This window comes from Tenrec ecaudatus, chromosome 2 (genome assembly GCF_050624435.1).
Source record: "Tenrec ecaudatus isolate mTenEca1 chromosome 2, mTenEca1.hap1, whole genome shotgun sequence".
NCBI classification, from domain to species: Eukaryota; Metazoa; Chordata; class Mammalia; order Afrosoricida; family Tenrecidae; genus Tenrec; species Tenrec ecaudatus.
This window is the reverse complement of record NC_134531.1, coordinates 198,498,006-198,517,481: the sequence shown is the minus strand read 5'-3', so window position 1 is coordinate 198,517,481 and position 19,476 is coordinate 198,498,006. Positions and strand designations below refer to the sequence as shown.

At 39.2% G+C, this 19,476-nt stretch overlaps 1 protein-coding gene across 1 annotated transcript; it reads left to right on the top strand.

The window, feature by feature from the left end:
• The first annotated feature begins 18,528 nt into the window (after positions 1-18,528).
• On the top strand, positions 18,529-19,476 carry LOC142440339 (olfactory receptor 2L3-like). The gene has a single exon (XM_075542803.1). The coding sequence runs from the start codon at positions 18,529-18,531 to the stop codon at positions 19,474-19,476; it is 948 nt and encodes a 315-aa protein (XP_075398918.1).

Below are 19,476 nucleotides of genomic sequence, written 5' to 3'. Positions count from 1 at the left end.
GTTTGAGCTCATTGTTGCAGCCAATGCGCCAATCCAACTCCCCTAGGATGTACCTGGTTTTCACTTCCCCTCTACTTTACCAAGCCTGATATCCTTGTCCAGGGACTGGTCCCTCCGGATAGCATATCTATGGTACATTACATCAATTTTAATATTGTGTATCACTCAATTTGGACATGCTGTCAGAAGAGACCAGTCCCTGGAGAAAGACACCATTCTTGGTGAAGTAGAGGGGCAGTGAAAAGAGGAAAGCCCTCAAAAAGATGAATTGACGCCTTGGCTGCAACATAGGCTCAAGTGTAGGAACAATTGTGAGGATGACGAAGGACAAGGCAGAGTTTCATTCTGCTGTGCATAGGGTCGCTATGGAACAGAACTGACTCAGTGGCACCTAACAACAGCCTATAGTCACTATGAGTAATTTACTCAATGATGGTGAGTTTTGTTTAGTGGGTTGGATGCTATTCATTGTTTTTAAACCCCAACAGCAACAAAGAATTCACTGTCTATCTGTAAGTGTCCATATAGTTTGGGCTTGTATGTTACTGGAATTTTTCCCACTGGTTTTTAAACATCAGTACTAGCAGAATTACCCATGGTGGACAGGCTTCAGTGGAGCTTAGATACTAAAACCATTTATGAAGCAAGGCATAGTGATCAACTTATGAAAATGTGTTAATGAAAATAATGTGTATAAAATCACACAGTGTTCGATATTTTTATTTTGGACACATCATCAAAAGGGATCAATTATTCAATGGAGGATGCATTCATATTGGTGATATAGAGGTTGAGTGAGGACAATGGAGACCCCCAGTGACGCGGACTGGCACACTATCCAAAATGATGGACTTCTACATGTCAGCAAATGTGAGGATGATATAATAGCAGGCAACATTTGGGTCTAACCTGGGTCTTTTATTGACTATATTTCACTCAAGGCCTGAGGAATGGAAATGTCTACATCAAAATTAACATCATTGTGTACAGTACTGCAGTTCTTCTACTTCAAACAATCAAAATTGTAAACCAATCAATACCATCATTGTTTGCCTCAGGAATTGTATGTATTGCAGTGCAATTCGGTAATGGTTGTCTTATCAAGATTTACCCAATGATATTCATCTGTAAAGCTCACATAAATATATTTACTGTTATGTCCCACAAACTTAAATTCTTATTTAATGAATTTTGCCTAATGCTAAGTACTTCCATACAATAAAAACATAATTTATCTCAGTGCAAAACCCTTAAAAGTATTTTCCCCAAATTTCTTCTTTTGAGTGTGCAGAAATGGAATGTTCTCTCTTAATGTTGTAAGGTTATTAATCATCAGCTTTTGATCATCAGCATTTTTCTAGTTGTCTCTATGTGATAAATTAATAATGTATAACAAATGGCACATTGAATTATGAACTGCATGCTATGTAATAAAGAACTAATTATTTTGTAATGAAAGTAGAATACTTCGTGTAGCAGAAAAGGCAATATTTAGCATTATTTTTATGCAACTTTATGTAGTAAATACCACAAGAGAAGTAACCTATGTAAGATGATCACCAGCAACAGAAGGAAAATTCAACTATTTTGTTATTAAAATGGTCATTTCTGCCAACTCAATATTCTATGAAAACCTGAACCTGAAAGACATATACAAAACCAGAAAATCACTAATTTTGAAACTTGAATATAAGGAATTTCAGAAAACAAGATGGAAATAGTTCCAAAAGGAAGTGGGAATAGGATAATTGTGTACGGTTTCAAATCATGAAAGTTGTTTTTCAGTGTTGTACTGCTTCACCATACTTATTCAGTCAACACACTGAGCAAATAATTTGAAAGGGTGTATTATGTTCATGAGAAAATAGCCTCAAAATTGGTGGAATATTCACTAATAACCTGTGCTATATACAAAATACTAGCTTGCTAAAAAAAAGAGAAGATACAGTAATTTTAAGCCTTTACTAATGAAGAGCACAAACTGAAGACCATGCACATAATTACAAAGTTTCACACGAACACAATGAAGTGCTCTGGAATTCCCATTCTTCCCAAAGCTATTCATACTTTGTTATGATCCACATATTCAAATAAAATAAGTAAATAAAACACAACTAAACATCTTGCTGGTATTCTCTGATTTCAGCCAAGATCTGTCTGATATCAGCAATTACGTGTTGACTACAATGAACTACTCTATAATCCCCATTGTTTGCAACATCATCCATAATTTGCTATGAACCATGATGTAAAATGTATATACAAAGTCAATAAAAAAGAAGTATACATCTTCATGATATCTCAGAGTCCAGACAAGATCGATCTGACATCAGCAATAATAACTGCAACCTTGTCTTCTTCTGAATACAACTTCAATTTCTTGCCATTTATTGTCAGTGTATTGCTACAACCACTTTCAAATTACCTAGAAAATTTTATGTTTTCTTGATGCTACTGATAATGTTCAATTATTTCCACATTGTGTTGAATTGTTGCATGCAAAATTATCTGCTCAGAAACTTTCACAAAATTTTGGAGGCCAGAAGTCTTAATTCGGGGCTTTGGTTTTAGATAACTTTCTTTCTGGGCTGTCTTACTAGAGGAAGATCCTTGCCTCCTTTCAACATGTGTGAGATGAACGGTTCTTGGAGATTTCCATGTGTCTTATCATCAATTTTCCACGAGGTCTACTAGGATCCCAGAAATAAATCACTTGCTCTAGAAGGGACACTTCACTATTGACATTTTTTTTTTACTTTTGGTGGTTGCAGTTTCCTTCTCTCTACTCATATCTCTCTTCTTTCTCTCTTGTGAGATAAAAGGAGATGCAGTTTACAGCCCAGGGAAATCTTTCTTTTTTTAAATCAGGGCTGTAACCTGAAACATCAGTAAACGGAAACACCACCACTTATTTGTCTCTCATTTTTTATACTGTGGTGGATTGTGTTTTATTGTGATGCTGAAAGCTATGCCATTTCAAATGCTGGCAGGCTCAATCAAAGTGCACAGATTTCAGGAGAGCTTTACACTAAGAAAAGACCATAAAGAAGGTCTAAAAACACCATAAACCTTATGCATAGCTTTCAAGCACAGTCAGAGACTGAAAGCTTAAACAAAGGAGGCAGACTTCTGTTAGTGATAATGCCAGTGTAGGTGACAGGTCACTGGAAAAGTGACTGAAGAGGAACTGATTTCTTTGAGAACAGTTGACCCTGGTGATGTGAGTTAGGTAAAGTCTGTGGGGATGGAGCCGTCAGGATCTTCATTGCTGATGGGACAGGACTCAGATAAAGAGAACCAGCTGTAAAACTCCTCTAGTAATCGGACATCAGAATGTGTGAAGTATGAATTGAAGAAAACTGAAGTGGCCAAAAATGAAATGGGATGCATGAAGATTGATATCCTAGGTATTAGTTGGCTGAAATGGCCTGCTATTGGCCAATCTGAATCAGAAAATCATATGATCTGCATTGTTGGGTATAAGAAAATCAAGAAGAGTGTCTGGCATTCACTGTCAGAAAGTATCTTGAGAAATCCATCAAGAAGTACTGCCTGTGAGATAATTGTATCTCTTTATCTTCAATGAAATCCAGTCAATACAATTATTCAAAGGGATGCACCAACCACAAAAGCTAGCAATGAAGACAGTGAGGAATTCGACTAATGACTTCAGTAAGAAATTGATGAAACATGTAATCCAGATGCATTGATGGATATTGGTGATTGTAATGCAAACGTTGAAAACAAAGAGGAAGTGACAGTAGTTGGGAAAGATAGACTCGGTGATATAAATGAAGATGGAGATCACTTTTCCAAAAGCAAGGACTCATACATTGATGCATATGAATTGTGGTCCTAGAGAAGAATATTGAAATTATCATGGGCTACTAAAAGGACAAATGAATCTGTATTGTTAGAAGTAAGGCCAGAGTTCTCTGTAGGGCCAAGGATGGTAAGACTTAGATTTATGTACTTTGGACATTTTATCAGGAGAGATTAGTCACAGAAGATTTTTGATAAAGTGGAAGATCAGTGGAAAAGAGGAAGGCCCTCAAGGGAATGCATTGAAACAATTGTGCAATGATAGACTCAGTCATAGGAACAATTATAAGGATGGTCCAGTTCTATAAGGACTTTCTTCTGTTGTGCAGAGGATCTCTATGGGTCAGAGTCAACTGGATAGCACACAACAACAATGTGAAGCTTCACATCCTAATAATCCCTTTCATCTAAGAGATGTATTCAGAGTAGAGTTATTTCATCTACCTTAACCCTCTGATCCACCAATTGTCTGTCAATTTAATATATACTGTGTTATCTGGGTAAACTAGGGAAACAAATCTACAGAAACTCATATATGTATAAGAGAGAGTCTTATATAAAAGGTAAGTGTTCATTAAGTAAGCATCCCAACCCAGCACTGTCCAAGACATAAGTCTAACATTAGCCCATAAGTCCGACACCAATCCACAAAGTCTTCAATTTTGCAAACCATATGCAATGATGCTGACAACAGGAGGAAAGCTGAATCAGTGAGCAAGTAAGCATCTCCGCATTGGCAGGGGTCTCTACATGGCTGCTTCAGTACCCAGGGCTGCATCAGTGTAGGTCCATGTAGCTTCTACTCAGGGATGTCTTGCAGAAAGTGAGCCTTGCCAGCTGAATCAGGGAACTGGCTAAGGCAGCTGTACACTGTTCCAACCATCAGAAAGCAAGATACCCAAGAATGAGAAAGGCGAGACTCACTGAGACATTTATCTCTTTATTTATGCCCTTAAATTAATCCCACATGTGTTTATCGCCCATGTTGACACAATAAACTTGAATTATTTCATATACTATGGGGACTTGGTGCTATGTTTTTGGAAGCTAGATCACAGGTATTTAAAATACCAACAGATTGGACCCAGAAAGTAGAGGGGGAAGACGAAGGTGGGGATGAGGGTGTGGTGAGCAGACGGTGTCAGGGACAGGGAAACAACTAGGGAAGTGGAAGAGCATCTAGGAGAGGGTAGAGATCCTGTGAGTATTAGAGTAACACCAAGCTAGTGGAGAGGAAGTGCTAAGAGGGGAAAGATGGGGGAAACTGATGGCAGGGCAGGAAGAGGCAAAAAGGAAACAGAAGCAAGTTCTGGGAAGCAAAGGTATAAATAGGGAGATTAACAGAGGTATACACTTATGGTAATACATTAACCCATAAAAAGGTAGTATTAGCCTATGTACATATATGTATAAGGCAATACACTGAAGCTGCAGATGGGCCTTGGGCCTCAATTCATACCTACCCTCAATGCAAGAACACTTTGATCTAACAAATTGTCATTCTGTGATGCTCACCCTCACTTTCCCCACTACACAATCGCTGAAGACAAAATGGGTGCATAAGCAGATGTGTTGAAGACAGAGGATGGTGCCCAGCTATTAAAAGATATAATGTCTGCGGTCTTAAAGGGATGTGAAGTTGAACAAGCAGCCATCCAACAGTGAAATAAAAAAGCCCACATGGAAGAAGCACACCAGTCAGTGAGAGTGAGAGCGTAAGGTGTCATCAAGACTAGGAAATGGACATCAGAAGACTCACAACAAACAGTAAACAAACAAAGAGGCATTGGTGAAAATGGAGGGGGTTGGAGCGGAAACCCAATCCCCATCTATTGACAATGGAGTATCCTCCCACAGAGAGGTCACAGGTGGGGGTGAGTCAATCAGGATGCAGTAGAGGACTAATGGGTCATGCAATCTACCTCTGTTCCCTGAAGGTCTCCTCATCACTACTCCCACACCACCCCTGCTATCACATCCAGCTCCTATCTGCACCAGTGTACATCCTCTGCTCTAACCAGACTTACAAGGCAGAATGCGGATCATGTTAGTTGGAGGGGAGGAAGCATTTAGGAACTGGAGGAGAGCTGTATTCTTCATCGGTGCTACGTCGCACCCTGACTGACTCATCTCCTCCTCTAGACCCCTCTGTTAGGGGATCTCCAGTGGCCAACAAATGGGCTTTGGGTCTCCACTCTGCACTTCCCTCTTCATTCACCATGGTAAGATATTTTTTTTTGATGATGCCTTATACCTGATCTCTTAGACACCTCATGATCGCAGAGGCTGGTGTGCTTCTTCCATATGGGCTTTGTTGCTTCTGAGCTAGATGGTCGCTTATTCACTTTCAAGCCTTTAAGACCCCAGACACTATCTCTATTGATAGCCGGGCACCATCAGCTTTCTTCGCCACATTTGCTTATGCACCCGTTTGTCCTTGGCGATCGTATCATGGAGGTGTGCAACCGATGATATGATTTTTTGTTCTTTGATGCCTGATAACTGATCCCTTCGGAACCACGTGATCACACAGGCTGGTGTGTTCTTCCACGTGGGCTTTGTTGCTTCTGAGCTAGATGGCCGCTTGTTTATCTTCAAGCCTTTAAGACCCCAGACACTATCTCTTTTGATAGCCGGGCACCATCACCTTTCTTCACCACATTTGCTTTTTCACCCACTTTGGCTTCATCCTCCCAGACCTCTTCACTGGTTTGCTACTCTACGCTGGAATGTTGCATTCACACCTTGAGGCACTGGGTTAAAGTCTGGTCCCTTTTTCTCTGTGGAGATATAAACAATACCCTCCCCTTGGGTGAGTTAGTAATGTGATCTACTTCTTATTAATTTCTGATTTCCCTTAGAGTGACTTTTTAATATGTTTTAGTTTCTTATTGTTGTTGAAGGTTTTATTGTAACAAGGGAAGTTAAAGGAGAACCTTAGCCTAAATAACAATGAGTACAAAAGAGAAAGAAAATCATTTTTTAAAACAGAAGATGATGATTAAATTCTCATTGATCATTATTTTTCAGAAGAGTTTGATGACATTTGGAACAACCTTGGAAATTAAGGGAGGGGATGTTGGAACAATGCTAGGAAATATTGCTTTCTGTCATTTGCACAAAAATCTTTCTGGGGTGGTTTCTTTGGTTAATTCCAATGACCTTTACTCATTTTAATAGACATGGTGATATAGAATGTAGACATATAGAGGCTTAGAGGGCAAGTACTACTTTCAATAGAAATTAATTGACATAATCATTGATAACTGTTTGAGTGAAGACTACCCACAAAATTTAATTCTTAATACTAAAATTAACAACAACCACAATACAGTAGTTACATAAACTGGTGTCAGTTTGGAACTTGAGATGATTAATAGGGAAGGGTGGAGTCTAGTCTATCAAGTAGGTCATAGCCTGTTAGGCCTTTGTATGGACTTGGCTTTCTCCTGAGGATTCTGGGAACTCCTGTATTTCCTTCTTGGAGGTGGAAGACACTTCTCTCTCTCTGTTCACTCCCTTGGAGACTCCTTACTGACTAGACTGACTCCCTTGGAGACACTCTACTTACAAGACAGATTCATTGCCCTGTTAATTGGAGAAGCCATGAGGAAACCCCTACCCGCGTTGAGATGTTTACAAAACCTCTGGATCCAAAGACTTTCTACCTCTGGCCTGTGATTGTCATGCCTGCATTTGATACCAATTATTGAGTAGTATCAGACATAGAGGCTAATATCAGACTTAAGGGCTTGGACTAGACTGGGGTGGGATGCTTTCTTTTTTCTTTTCTTTTTTAAACATTTTATTAGGGACTCATACAATTCTTATCACAATCCATACATACATCAATTGTGTAAAGCACATCTGTACATTCTTTGCCCTCATCACTTTCAAAGCATTTGCTCTCCACTTAAGTCCTTTGCATCTAGTCCTCTTTTTCCCCTCCCTCGCCGCACTCACCTCCTCCTGTGCCCTCAATAATTTATAAATTATTATTGTGTCATATCTTACCCTGTCCAGCATCTACCTTCACCCCCTTTTCTGTTGTCTGTCCCCCAGGGAGGAGGTCACATATAGATCCTTGTAATCGTTTCCCTCTTTCCAACCCACTCACCCTCTACCCTCCCAGTATCGCCCTTCACACACCTGGTCCTGAAGCTATCATCCACCCTGGATTCCCTGTGCCTCCAGCTCCTATCTGCACCAGTGTACATCCTCTGCTCTAACCAGACTTACAAGGCAGAATGCGGATCATGGTATTTGGAGGGGAGGAAGCAGTTAGGAACTGGAGGAAAGCTGTATTCTTCATTGGTGCTACCTCGCACCCTGACTGACTCATTTCCATCTCCTAGACCCCTCTGGGAGGGGATTTCCAGTGGCCGACAAATGGACTTTGGGTCTCCACTCTGCACTTCCCCCTTCATTCACTATGGTAAGATTTTTTTTTCTTTCTGATAATGCCTTATACCTGATCCCTTTTACACTTCGTGATCACAGAAGCTTGTGTGCTTCTTCCATGTGGGCTTTGTTGCTTCTGAGCTAGATGGCCGCTTATTCACCTTCAGGCCTTTAAGACCCCAGACACTATCTCTATTGATAGCCGGGCACCATCAGCTTTCTTCGCCACATTTGCTTATGCACCCGTTTGTCCTTGGCGATCGTATCATGGAGGTATGCACCCAATGATATGATTTTTTGTTCTTTGATGCCTGATAACTGATCACTCGGAACCACGTAATCACACAGGCTGGTGTGTTCTTCCACGTGGGCTTTGTTGCTTCTGAGCTAGATGGCTACTTGTTTATCTTCAAGCCTTTGAGACCCCACATGCTATATCTTTTGATAGCCGGGCACCATCACCTTTCGTCACCACATTTGCATGTTCACCCACTTTGGCTTCAGCGGTTGTGTCGGGAGGGTGATAATCAGAATGCCAATTTAATAGAAGAAAGTATTCATGCATTGAGGGAGTGCTTGAGTAGAGGCCCAAAGTCCTTCTGCCACCTTAATACTAAACCTATAAATATAGGCACATAGATATATTTTTCTATCCTCATATATATATATATTTGCTTATGCACATGTCTTTGTCTAGACCTCTATAAATGCCCTTTGCCACCTAGCTCTTTCCCCTATTTCCCTTGACTTTCCTCCTGCCCCACTATCATGCTCCATACCCACCTGGGTTATATCTATACCTCTTCGTTACCTTACCCTTGATTATGCCCTACCAGGCCTGCCACTCCCACCTCACCACCAATTTGGATCCCTTGTTGTTCCCTTGTCCCTGGGTTTGTTAACACCACTTCCTTACCCCCAACTTACCCCTATCCCAAGTCCCCCCAGAACTGTCGGTCCCATTGTTTTTCCTCCAGATAGTTCATCCAGTCTATCTTATTTACACAGGCCTGTGGAGATAATAACATACACACAAAAAAGACAAATGAAAACAAAGCAACAGTATACAACAAAACAACAACAACAAACCACTGACAAAGAACAAAACAAAGCACATCAAGAAAGAAAAGCTTGTAGTTAGTTCAAGGATTATTTGTTGGCCTATAGGAGTGTTTTTCAGTTCAGTCTGTTAGAGCACCATGCCCTGGCCCCAAGGGATGCTTTCTTAATGTACAACTACTTTTTATATTAAACTCTTTCTTATATACGTATGAGATTCTATGGATTTGTTTCTCTAGTCTACTCAGTCTACTCTAGTCTGCTACACAACCAGTAATTCCTATTTGACTAAATTTTAGGGTGCACTGTGTCTATGTACCTTTTGTTTAATATTGTGTTAGATTAAGTGAATATAAGGTTTTATGGATTGATATTCAAATTTTTAACCATATCAAACATTTATTAAATACGGAATTGTATAAATGGCTGAAAACTACCTTGAGAATAAAGTAGTCCCACTTTCTAACTTTAAGGATAAGTATGTAAGTTATTTTTTATACTTATAATAATGGAATTTTGAAGGTGTTTCCTTTAATTTTCATTTCCAGAGCAAAATTCCTTAGTTTTCCTTTTATAAATTTGTTCTATCAATTAATTTTTCTATTGTTTTAAAAAAGTATTATTCATTGACTGTTAATATATATGTCATTCCATAGTTTAATCAAATGAAGCAGATTTTTACAATTGCTACCACAGTTTCCAAAATTATTTTCTTCCTGGACTCCTTGGTGTTGTCTCCCTTTTACACCCCCATCACCACCACTGTACCCCTCCCTCCCCTTCCTTGAAACCCTTATTCTACTTGGTGCCTCTAGAGGTTCATCAGTCCTTGGGTTTCATACACCAAAAAACCAGAGAAACATATAACACAACTTCAAGAGGGTGACTCTCAATGACATAACACCTCTGAGATAAACCTCAAGATGAACAAACAAAAATACAGATAGTTTTCAAACCACCTCATGTCTAGTATGCATCAGAGGATGGATCAAGTGACAAAAATTTAACTGTCCAAATCAGAGGTATTCTTTTGATCCTCTGTAGTCATCTCTCCAACGCACTCTGTTTAGTAACCAGTTACCTCCAATCCCACAATTAGGGATAAAGGGAAATCACCAGAAGCTTATTTCCTATGTAATTCCCAAAAATGTAGCTTGGGCTCCCATGTCATACACTGACTTCTGTAAACCAGATTATCATAATTTAGGCTCTGATATTAATCCTTCCTTTGACTTTGGACAATATGGTATACAATCCTTCAGTGACTGATGATGGTGTGCTTCTTCCATGTGGACTTAGTTAGTATCTCTCCTAGAGAGCTACTTGTGTGTAGACAAGTCTTTAAGACCCCACATGCTACTTCATCTGAAAGCTAATTCCTTGGCCACATTTTGCTGTATAGCATCTGTAGCTTCTGTGTTCGCAGCTGAAGGTGAGTACCAAGCATGGTCATGATGTGAGAACTAATTGTTCTTAAGTTAGATCTAGGATTCAATGTGAACACAAAACTCATTCCTGGATCTAAGTTTTTTGTGTTTTTAAAAATCTGTCTTTGGTTCCCTTTCAAAACCTCCATATAGATTTATCATTGAGAATCTTATCAATCATCCCCTGGGCATAATGATCTTCCATTAATATTGTCTTTGATTATCTCCTTGTACTAATTTTTTGTAACTCTTGAGAGAGGGATATTGGATATATGTATAGGATAACTCCCTATCATATTATTTGAATTATTCACTTGGAAAGAATCAATCCTTTTGTGGCTGGATGCTATTTATGCAAACAATAGGGGTTAATGTCCGGTTAAATTTATATTTAATTATCACTGAGAATGTCAGCTAGGATTTCCGGAATAATATGTATTATAATACAGCATATAGGGCATTGATGTATCAAGACTATGTTTGTCTGCCTACCAACAGTTCAATCAAATTGGTACGGCTGTCTTCTTCTCTCTCAGATACCATGTATTTTCCATCTTAAGTCCTCAGGTTACAAGTGTGTCTAAGTTAGAGTACAGTTCACCCTGTTGATTTTCTGCAGTAGATTTCACTAATGCAGCCTAGTGAGCTTCCTGTGTGCCTTGAAGATCCAGGATTCCGTGTCCAAGCATTCTACAGCACCAGTCTGAGTTTCCAGGATACACCCAGAAGCACGGCTTAATGTGTCCCCTCAGTGCATAGCACCAAAATCACTCCCCCCTTCCTGTCTCCAAAAGCATTTCTAGTCATTTCCCCCGCCCCAACTGGAGGTCAGACCTCCTGCTTTTCCTACCAACACACAGGCATTTGTGTTCCCCCAGATGCATTTGCTCCTTCCCTCCCCACCCCCCTGCTCCTGATTTGGTTTCCCCATCAGTATCCATCATCCTTCTGTTGAGCTGTCTACCGGTCCAGGAGGGACCTGTCATAGATTTACATGGCAGTTACTCATAGACAGCATCCCCTTTCAGTCCCTTGATCATTTGATCCCTGTTGATGTGAGTTTCCCTCTGGCAAAGGAATCTACTAAATACTTACTGAGAGCAGATGGTGTATGGTTCAATTGCGCTGGTCAGGATCTCTACTAGGCTGTTCCTGATGGGAATTGAGGCTGTTTCCAGCTTGTTGGTCTTGGAAATGTGCTGAATGTTAATGTGAATGGGGCAGGGAGTATATGCCCAGTAATTGTATTGATGCATCGTATGGTATTTCAATTGCCATCTGATTTATGTATGGCTATATGTATTTATTTACAAGCCCAACAGAAGTGGATAAGTGTTCCAATTTCACTACACCCTCTCCAATATTTGTTGTTCTCAGTTTTTAAAAACTGGGTGACAGTTATGGGTTTTAGAGAGTACCTCATATTTGTTTTGGCTTGCATTTCCCAGACAGATTTAAGCATCATCATTTGTGAATCATCTGTTTATGTCCTTTGCCCACCTTCTCAAAGGGTTATTAGTTGCTGTTTTTGCCCATGATGTAGGCTTGTAATATACTGTAGATTATAGTAATCAGTCCTTTGCTCATTAAATATCTTTTCCATTCTCTGGGCCCTTTTTTTACTTTTTTAATAAGTCCATTGGTATACCTAAGTGTTTTATTTTTATTAGGTCCTACCCATCTTTTTTGTCTTCTGCAGAGTGGATTTCTGTTGTTGTCTTTGGTTTCCCGTCTAGTCCCTGCACTCAGGTACTTAGGTTTGGCCCAGTTTTCTCATTGATGATCCTCATAGCTTTGGGTTTTACATTTAAGTCTTTGATCCACCTTGAGCTGTTTTTGTGCACAGGGTGAGATGTGGGTCTTGTTTCAATCTTCTGCAAGTGGATGTCTAGTTTTTCCAGCATCATTTATTGAAGAAGACATTTGCATCCCACTTAATGCTTATTGGGCCTTTATAAAAAAATCAGTTGTCTGTATGTGGATGCTTTTATATCTGGGTTTTCTGTCCTGATTCATTGGTCTGTGTATCTATCATGATCCCAGTACCAGGCTGTGTTGACAACTGTGGCTGTATAGTAGGTTTTGAGGCCAGGCAACGCAAGACCACCTACTTTGTTCTTTTTGAGGAGTTCTTTGCCTATCCTGTGCTTTGTTTTAAACAGTTTTTGTTAAATGATATTTATGTAACATCCTCATGCCTTAATAACCAATAAAATTCAATGATATCTTTTATTTTTGAATAAAATAATATATAATACTGGATAGTGATTTTTTTCTGAGGTTTATAATAGTCCAGCAATGACTCTGTGCCCATGGTTAATTAAAGTCTGGGGACAACCTCCCATAAGACACTCATCAAAAGTTCTCCAAATTGGTGTGAGACACCTCAGTGAGAGCTATGATGATACTTGGTCTAATCCAAAAGACAGTATTGAGATTTCACACTCAGACCTCAGACTTGAGTAAGGTGGAGTACAGAAATGTAATTAATACATTTTCTGAGGCTCTGAAATGTCTGAGATCAGATTTTGTCCAATATAAGAATTGACTGCTTTAATGCCAGAGAACCAGGTGTGCAATGGATGACGGCAGAATCTGGAGGTTCAACAGGTAAAAATATTGAGGTTGGTGGCAATTTACCTAATGATAAATTCATGATTTTTAACTTAAAAGTTAATTCTGGTTTTTCACCAAGTCTATAATCATTGAGTGAGACAGGAACTATTGAACAGCAAGTTTTGGGGGAAAAGAGAAAACTTAGCTTCTCACAGTGATGAATGAATATTAAGTGCATCCTAATATTAAGGAGGAAATGAGCAATAACATGAATTCTAGTGCTTTGAAAATAATATGTAAGTTACAGTGCGTAAGAGACTGGTAGGATTGATGTGAAGACGGTGGTCCATGAGCCTAAAAGTGAGAACTCACAATCTTTCTCCTCCACCCCCTGGCACCATATTTTTGTATATCTTTGATTCCATTTCTCTCTCTGCTTATGGGCAGTCAGTCAGAAAACTCATACAATGTGTTTTGAATAGTGTCTGGCTCTTGGTTAACTATTCATGTTAGCTATTCTTCACTGTATAAGTGCCTGAATATATCTCTTCAGGAGATATTTCCCTGCCTTTCTTGATGTTGTAATGCCCCCCATGAGTACATCTATTGAACTTAATAATATCACCTACACAATGAATCATGTATTTAAAAAGCTAAGCAATCCTTGTAATTCACCATAAACCCTAAACTATGAACAATCAGTCCATATGACATGGCCCCGTTCAATAGATTTCCTCTGACGGATTATTGAAGATATGAGTGCTATAGCTAAGTGCTGTGAAAAAATCAGATTGTACATGGCTATTAGGAATAATAATGTCATGGCCATAAAAGTTTGTCTTTAAATAAGAATCCATATAAGTGAGGTGCCAGACAAGCCCACACACACAAAAACACACAGTCTGAGAGATCCAAGGATTGTAAATAATAGAACCCAAGATCAGAGGAGACAATTGAATTATAGCTTAAATTCTGAGCACCAGATTTGTCAATGTCAATGGATGACAGTGAAATCACATAATCCATTGGCAAAACCCCTCCCAGATTGAGCCTCCATTGAATTCCCTTGGACAACTAACCACGGATGTGAATTATCTTTCCCTCAGACAGAGTGCACTGGAAAGCCTCCATTGAATTCCCTTGGACCATTAACTAGGGCTGTGAATAGTTATCCCTAGACATATTGCATAAGATAGTGAATTAATACAGAAACAATTAAGCTAAATTTTTACATGTTATATTTTGTTTTTCCTTTGACCCATTTTGATACGTTCTAGTTTTTATTACTTTCTGCTTTCTTTTCAGATTGAGGTTTTTCTTTGCTTTACATTCTTATTGTTGATGTTTGTAGGGTGTATGTGTTTGTGTATGTGCACGCGCAGTGCATGCACGTGAGCACAGTACAGGAGCTTGAAGGGAAATGGAAATGGGGATGTAATTTATACAAAAATTATAAAATATTGTTAAAAAATAAGTCTGTGTTATCATTGGCTATCATTCTCTTCACAAGAATTTGAAGACATTTGGAAGAGCGGGAGAAGTTAAGGCTAGGAGAAGTATGTCCAAAATTTGCTAACAAAAGCTGCCTTCTGTACTGTCCTCAAAATCTTTGTGGGTTTCTTTGATTAACACCCCTGACTTTTTCTCCTTTTAATAGACACTATGAATAGAATCAATACATATAAAGGCTTCAAATGCAAATATTACTTTCACTAGAAAGTAACAGAACCTAAATATTTGTAGCAGTTTACCTGACTGCCCACAGAATTGAATTTGTTTTCATACTAAAATTAATAAAGATCACCAATAACTATTTGAACCAATTGTGGAGTTTTAAAATTATGTCTAAATATACTTTAATTTGATTGTATCTGATTAAATTAATAGGTTTTACAGATTGATGTTTCAGTATTTTTTACCAATCAAAACCTTTATTCTCCTTATGAAATTGGAAAGATGTTTGAGAACTATCTTGGAAATCAAGTAGTCTCACTTTCCAACTTTAAGGATAAGTGTTTAAGTTATATGCCTTAGTTATAAATGGATTTTTGAAGTTGTTTTCTCTAATTTTCATTTCCAAAATAAAATTCCAGACACTTTTCCTACAAGTGTGTTCAACAGTACATAATTTTGCATGTGACATTTTAGCATTATGAACCAGTTTTAAAGAACAATTATGTTCGTTACTCTCCTCAAGGAAAAATAGCTGCTTTAAGAGGAAGCTTGGTCATGGCAACATGGAGAGAAAGGGAGAAACATCAAAAGTAGGAGCCCTTCCCAAATAGCATAACCACAAAATGCATAACATAAAAAGTAATACCCTAGTGCCATGGTGCTGATATCAACTTATAGTAACTATATGTTAAATATAGCCACACTGAGAACTATGTTCACATTGTATTAAATGCTGAGTTTTATGTTATGTATGTTTTCATTTTCCCCTCATATAAAGGAAATATGCTAATTTAAAGATAAAGTATTTGTAATAGCATGAAATAATCATGTAAGTGAAAAAAGTACGGATTTTATTATTGGTAACATAAGCAAAATTTCTGATTGCTAATTCTTAAAAAGAGGTGAGCAGATTGAATGAATAAAGTCAAACAACTCTTTGAATTTGAGGAGTGAATATTATAAGTATATTATCTCATACATATGAGAGAGACACTGATATACATTGCTTGGCATTATCCCTTTGAAATGTTTGTTCTTAAATGTGAGACTGTAAAACAATGACAATTTTTTGTACTTTGTGGCCAAGAATGGATGACCAAGAATCTAAATGAAGGAGGACAACTGTTGTGTTTCAGGACATGCTTTGCTGAATAACGTGGTTATTCATTTATTTTGGATAGAATTGAACTAGAGACCCAAAATAGAAATCAAAGTATGTGAATTATGAAGGGAAAAAACACACAAGAAAAACAGCCTCCTCCACACTAAATGTCCTTGGTATTCAAGGTCTCTAGAGCCTAATTGAGGAATGCCTCCAGAGATTCTTAAAATATCCTGTGTGGTGACAGATTAGCATAATATGCATTCTGTAGAGCCAGTGCAAAATAAAATATACTAGTAGTCAGAAGTATATTAGTCTGGGTACTTTAGAGAACAAATCCACTGAATCTCATGTACAAGTGAGAGTTTTATGTAAAGGTTAAGTGCACATCAAGAAAATATCCCAACTCAGTGGTATCCAATCCCACAAGTCCAATATTAACCTATATGCCCAACACCAGTCCACAAAGTCCTCCTCGAGCTCACAAAACAGACACAATGATGCCAACTGCAGGAGGAAAGCCGAGTCAGTGAATGTGTAAGCATCTCAGCGCTGGCAGGAGTTTCCATACTGGTGCTCCAGCACCCAGGGCTGCATCTGGGAAAGTCCATTTGGCTTCTCCTTGGGGATGTCTTGCAGGAAGTCAGTCTTGAAAGCTGAAGTAGGGAACTGCTAAGGCAGCTGCACCCTGGTGCGACCATCACAAAGCAAGAGACCAAAGAACTAGAAAGGCAAGGCTCACGGAGCCACTTACTTAACCCTCCAACTTCCATTAATCCCACATGTGTTTATCAGCCAGGTTGGCACAATAAACTAACTCAAGAAGTAAAGAGAAAAGGATATATGCTTGAAAGCCCTACTTAGGAGGATAGAGCGAGTTTTCACCATTTTTTAAAAGATTAAACATCATTTGGCCAGACTGGCTTGTCAACTCCCTGCAACCCTTCTGTAAGAACCATTCTGTATCCTAGATCTGGGCTTCAGGTCACCACTCTGCACTCCCCCTCATTCACAATGATATGATTTTTGTTCTTTGATGTCTGATGCCTGATCCTATAGACACCTCATGATCACACAAGCTGGTGTGCTTCTTCCATGTGGGCTTTGTTGCTTCTCAGCTAGATGGCCGCTTGTTTATCTTCAAGCATTTAAGATACTAGACACTACATCTTTAGATAGCCGGCTGTCTTCACCACCAGCTTCCTTCACCATATTTGCTTATGCACCCATTTTTGTCTTCACCGATTGTGTCGGGAAGGTGAGCATCATGGAATGCCAGTTTAATAAAACAAAGTGTTCTTGCAACGAGGGAGTACTTGAGTGGAGGCCCAATGTCCATCTGCTACCTTAATAGTAAACCTATAACTCTATGCACATAGATCTATTTCTCCATCATCATCATATAAATGTATTTACATATATACATACCCCTGTATTTATACCCGTATAAAGGCCATTTGCCTCTTGCTTCATTCCATTTCCTTTTACTTTCCTCTTGTCCCACTATCAAGTTCAGCCTTTATTTGGGTGTCAGTAATTCCTCTCAGTTAGATTACCCTTGATCAAGTTCTACAAGGCCTGCTACACCCTCCTCGCCACTGATTTTGGATAACTTCTTGTACCTTTTACCCTTTGTTGCTTAACACCAACTTCCTTTCCCACACCTCCTGCTCTCCCATGCAGTGCATCAAGGATGAAACATATAACTTTCCTCTAGTTCTTTAATGCTTCCTCCCAAGCATCATGATCCCAATTGAACATTACAAATCCAGCTAGACCAGAGCATGTACACTGGAACAGATAGGAACTGTAAACACAGGGAGTTCAGGACAGATGAACCCCTCAGGTCCAATGGTGGGAGTGGCGATACGTGGAGGGTGAAGGGAGGGTGGGTGGAAAGGGAGAACCAATCAACAGGGTCTCTTTATAATCCCTCCCTGTGGGACAGAAAACAGAAAAGTGAGGAAGGGAGGCATTGGACAGTGTAAGATATGACAAAATAATAATGTATATATTATCAATATTTCGTGAGTGAGGAGAGGACAGAAGGGAGGAGGGGAAATGAGGAGCTGATAACAAGGGCTCACGTTGAAAGAAAATATTTTGAGAATGATGATGACAACAAGTGTACAAACTTGCTTGACACAATGGATGGATGTATGAATTGTGGTTAGTTGTATGAGCCCACAACAAAATGATTTTATATGTATATATATTTAGGCCAAATGCACTGTAACTGTAATTCCAAGTCTTTGAATTTCATTTATTGTGGCATTTTTCAAATACCTACTTTATAAAAATATATAGAACATTTTCTTTATTATTTTAAAAACACACAAAGTGTTGGTATTGGGAAAGAAATTCATTTTTAAATAAATTAAAATTGTTTTAAAGTAAATAAGGTAATACACTAAAGTAATGCAATAACTCTCATGTTATGTTGTTTCCATAGGCTTTTTGTTCAACTTGGCATTGAAATTTTAAAAAATGAGTACAAATAATGAAAATTCAACTGATTTCATCCTCCTGGGGCTGTTTCCAGGATTCAGGCATCCCCACCTTCTCATCCTTATTGTCCTCGTCATCTACACCATTGCTTTTGCTGGCAATGCCCTCCTGATTCTACTCATCTGGCTGGACACTCACCTCCACACCCCAATGTACTTTCTGCTCAGCCAGCTATCCCTCATTGACCTGGCATATATCTCCAGCACGGTCCCTAAGACAATAACCAACTACTTCACTGGGAGGAAGAACATTTCTTATTTTGCCTGTGCAGTTCAAATGTTTTCCTTTCTCACCCTTGGAATAGCTGAGTGTGTCCTGCTGACGCTCATGGCCTATGACCGCTATGTGGCTGTGTGTAACCCCCTGAGATATACAGTGCTCATGAGCCCCAGTGTGTGTCTTCAGATGGCTGCTGCAGCCTGGATAGGGGGAGCTCTTGCAGCCCTTGTCCATACCATCTATCCATTGCAATTCTCTATCTGTGGCTCTAGAGAGATTGATCATTACTTTTGTGAGATGCCTGCCATCTTGAGACTTTCTTGTGCAGACACATCAGCCTATGAGATGGTGATATTTGTAACCACGATCGTGTTTCTCCTAGTCCCGTTTATTCTAATTCTGTCATCCTATAGCCTCATCTTCCTCACTGTCCTCAGGATGAAGTCCAGCAAGGGAAGGAAAAAAGGCCTGGCCACCTGTTCTTCCCACTTGACTGTGGTGAGTCTCTACTTTGGCCAAGCCATCTTCATCTATATGACTCCCAGCTCTTCCCACACACCTGAACAAGACCAGATTGTTGCTGTATTTGGCACCATGGTGACCCCTATGCTCAATCCCCTCATATACAGCCTGAGGAACAAGGAAGTTATGGGGGCTCTCAAGAAGGTGATAAGAAGGTTTTGTAGCTGTGAAACAGAGCACATCTAA

Coding starts and splice junctions, on each gene's coding strand:
- LOC142440339 (XM_075542803.1), top strand. CDS start 18,529: ATGAGTACAAATAATGAAAATTCAACTGATTTCATCCTCCTGGGGCTG.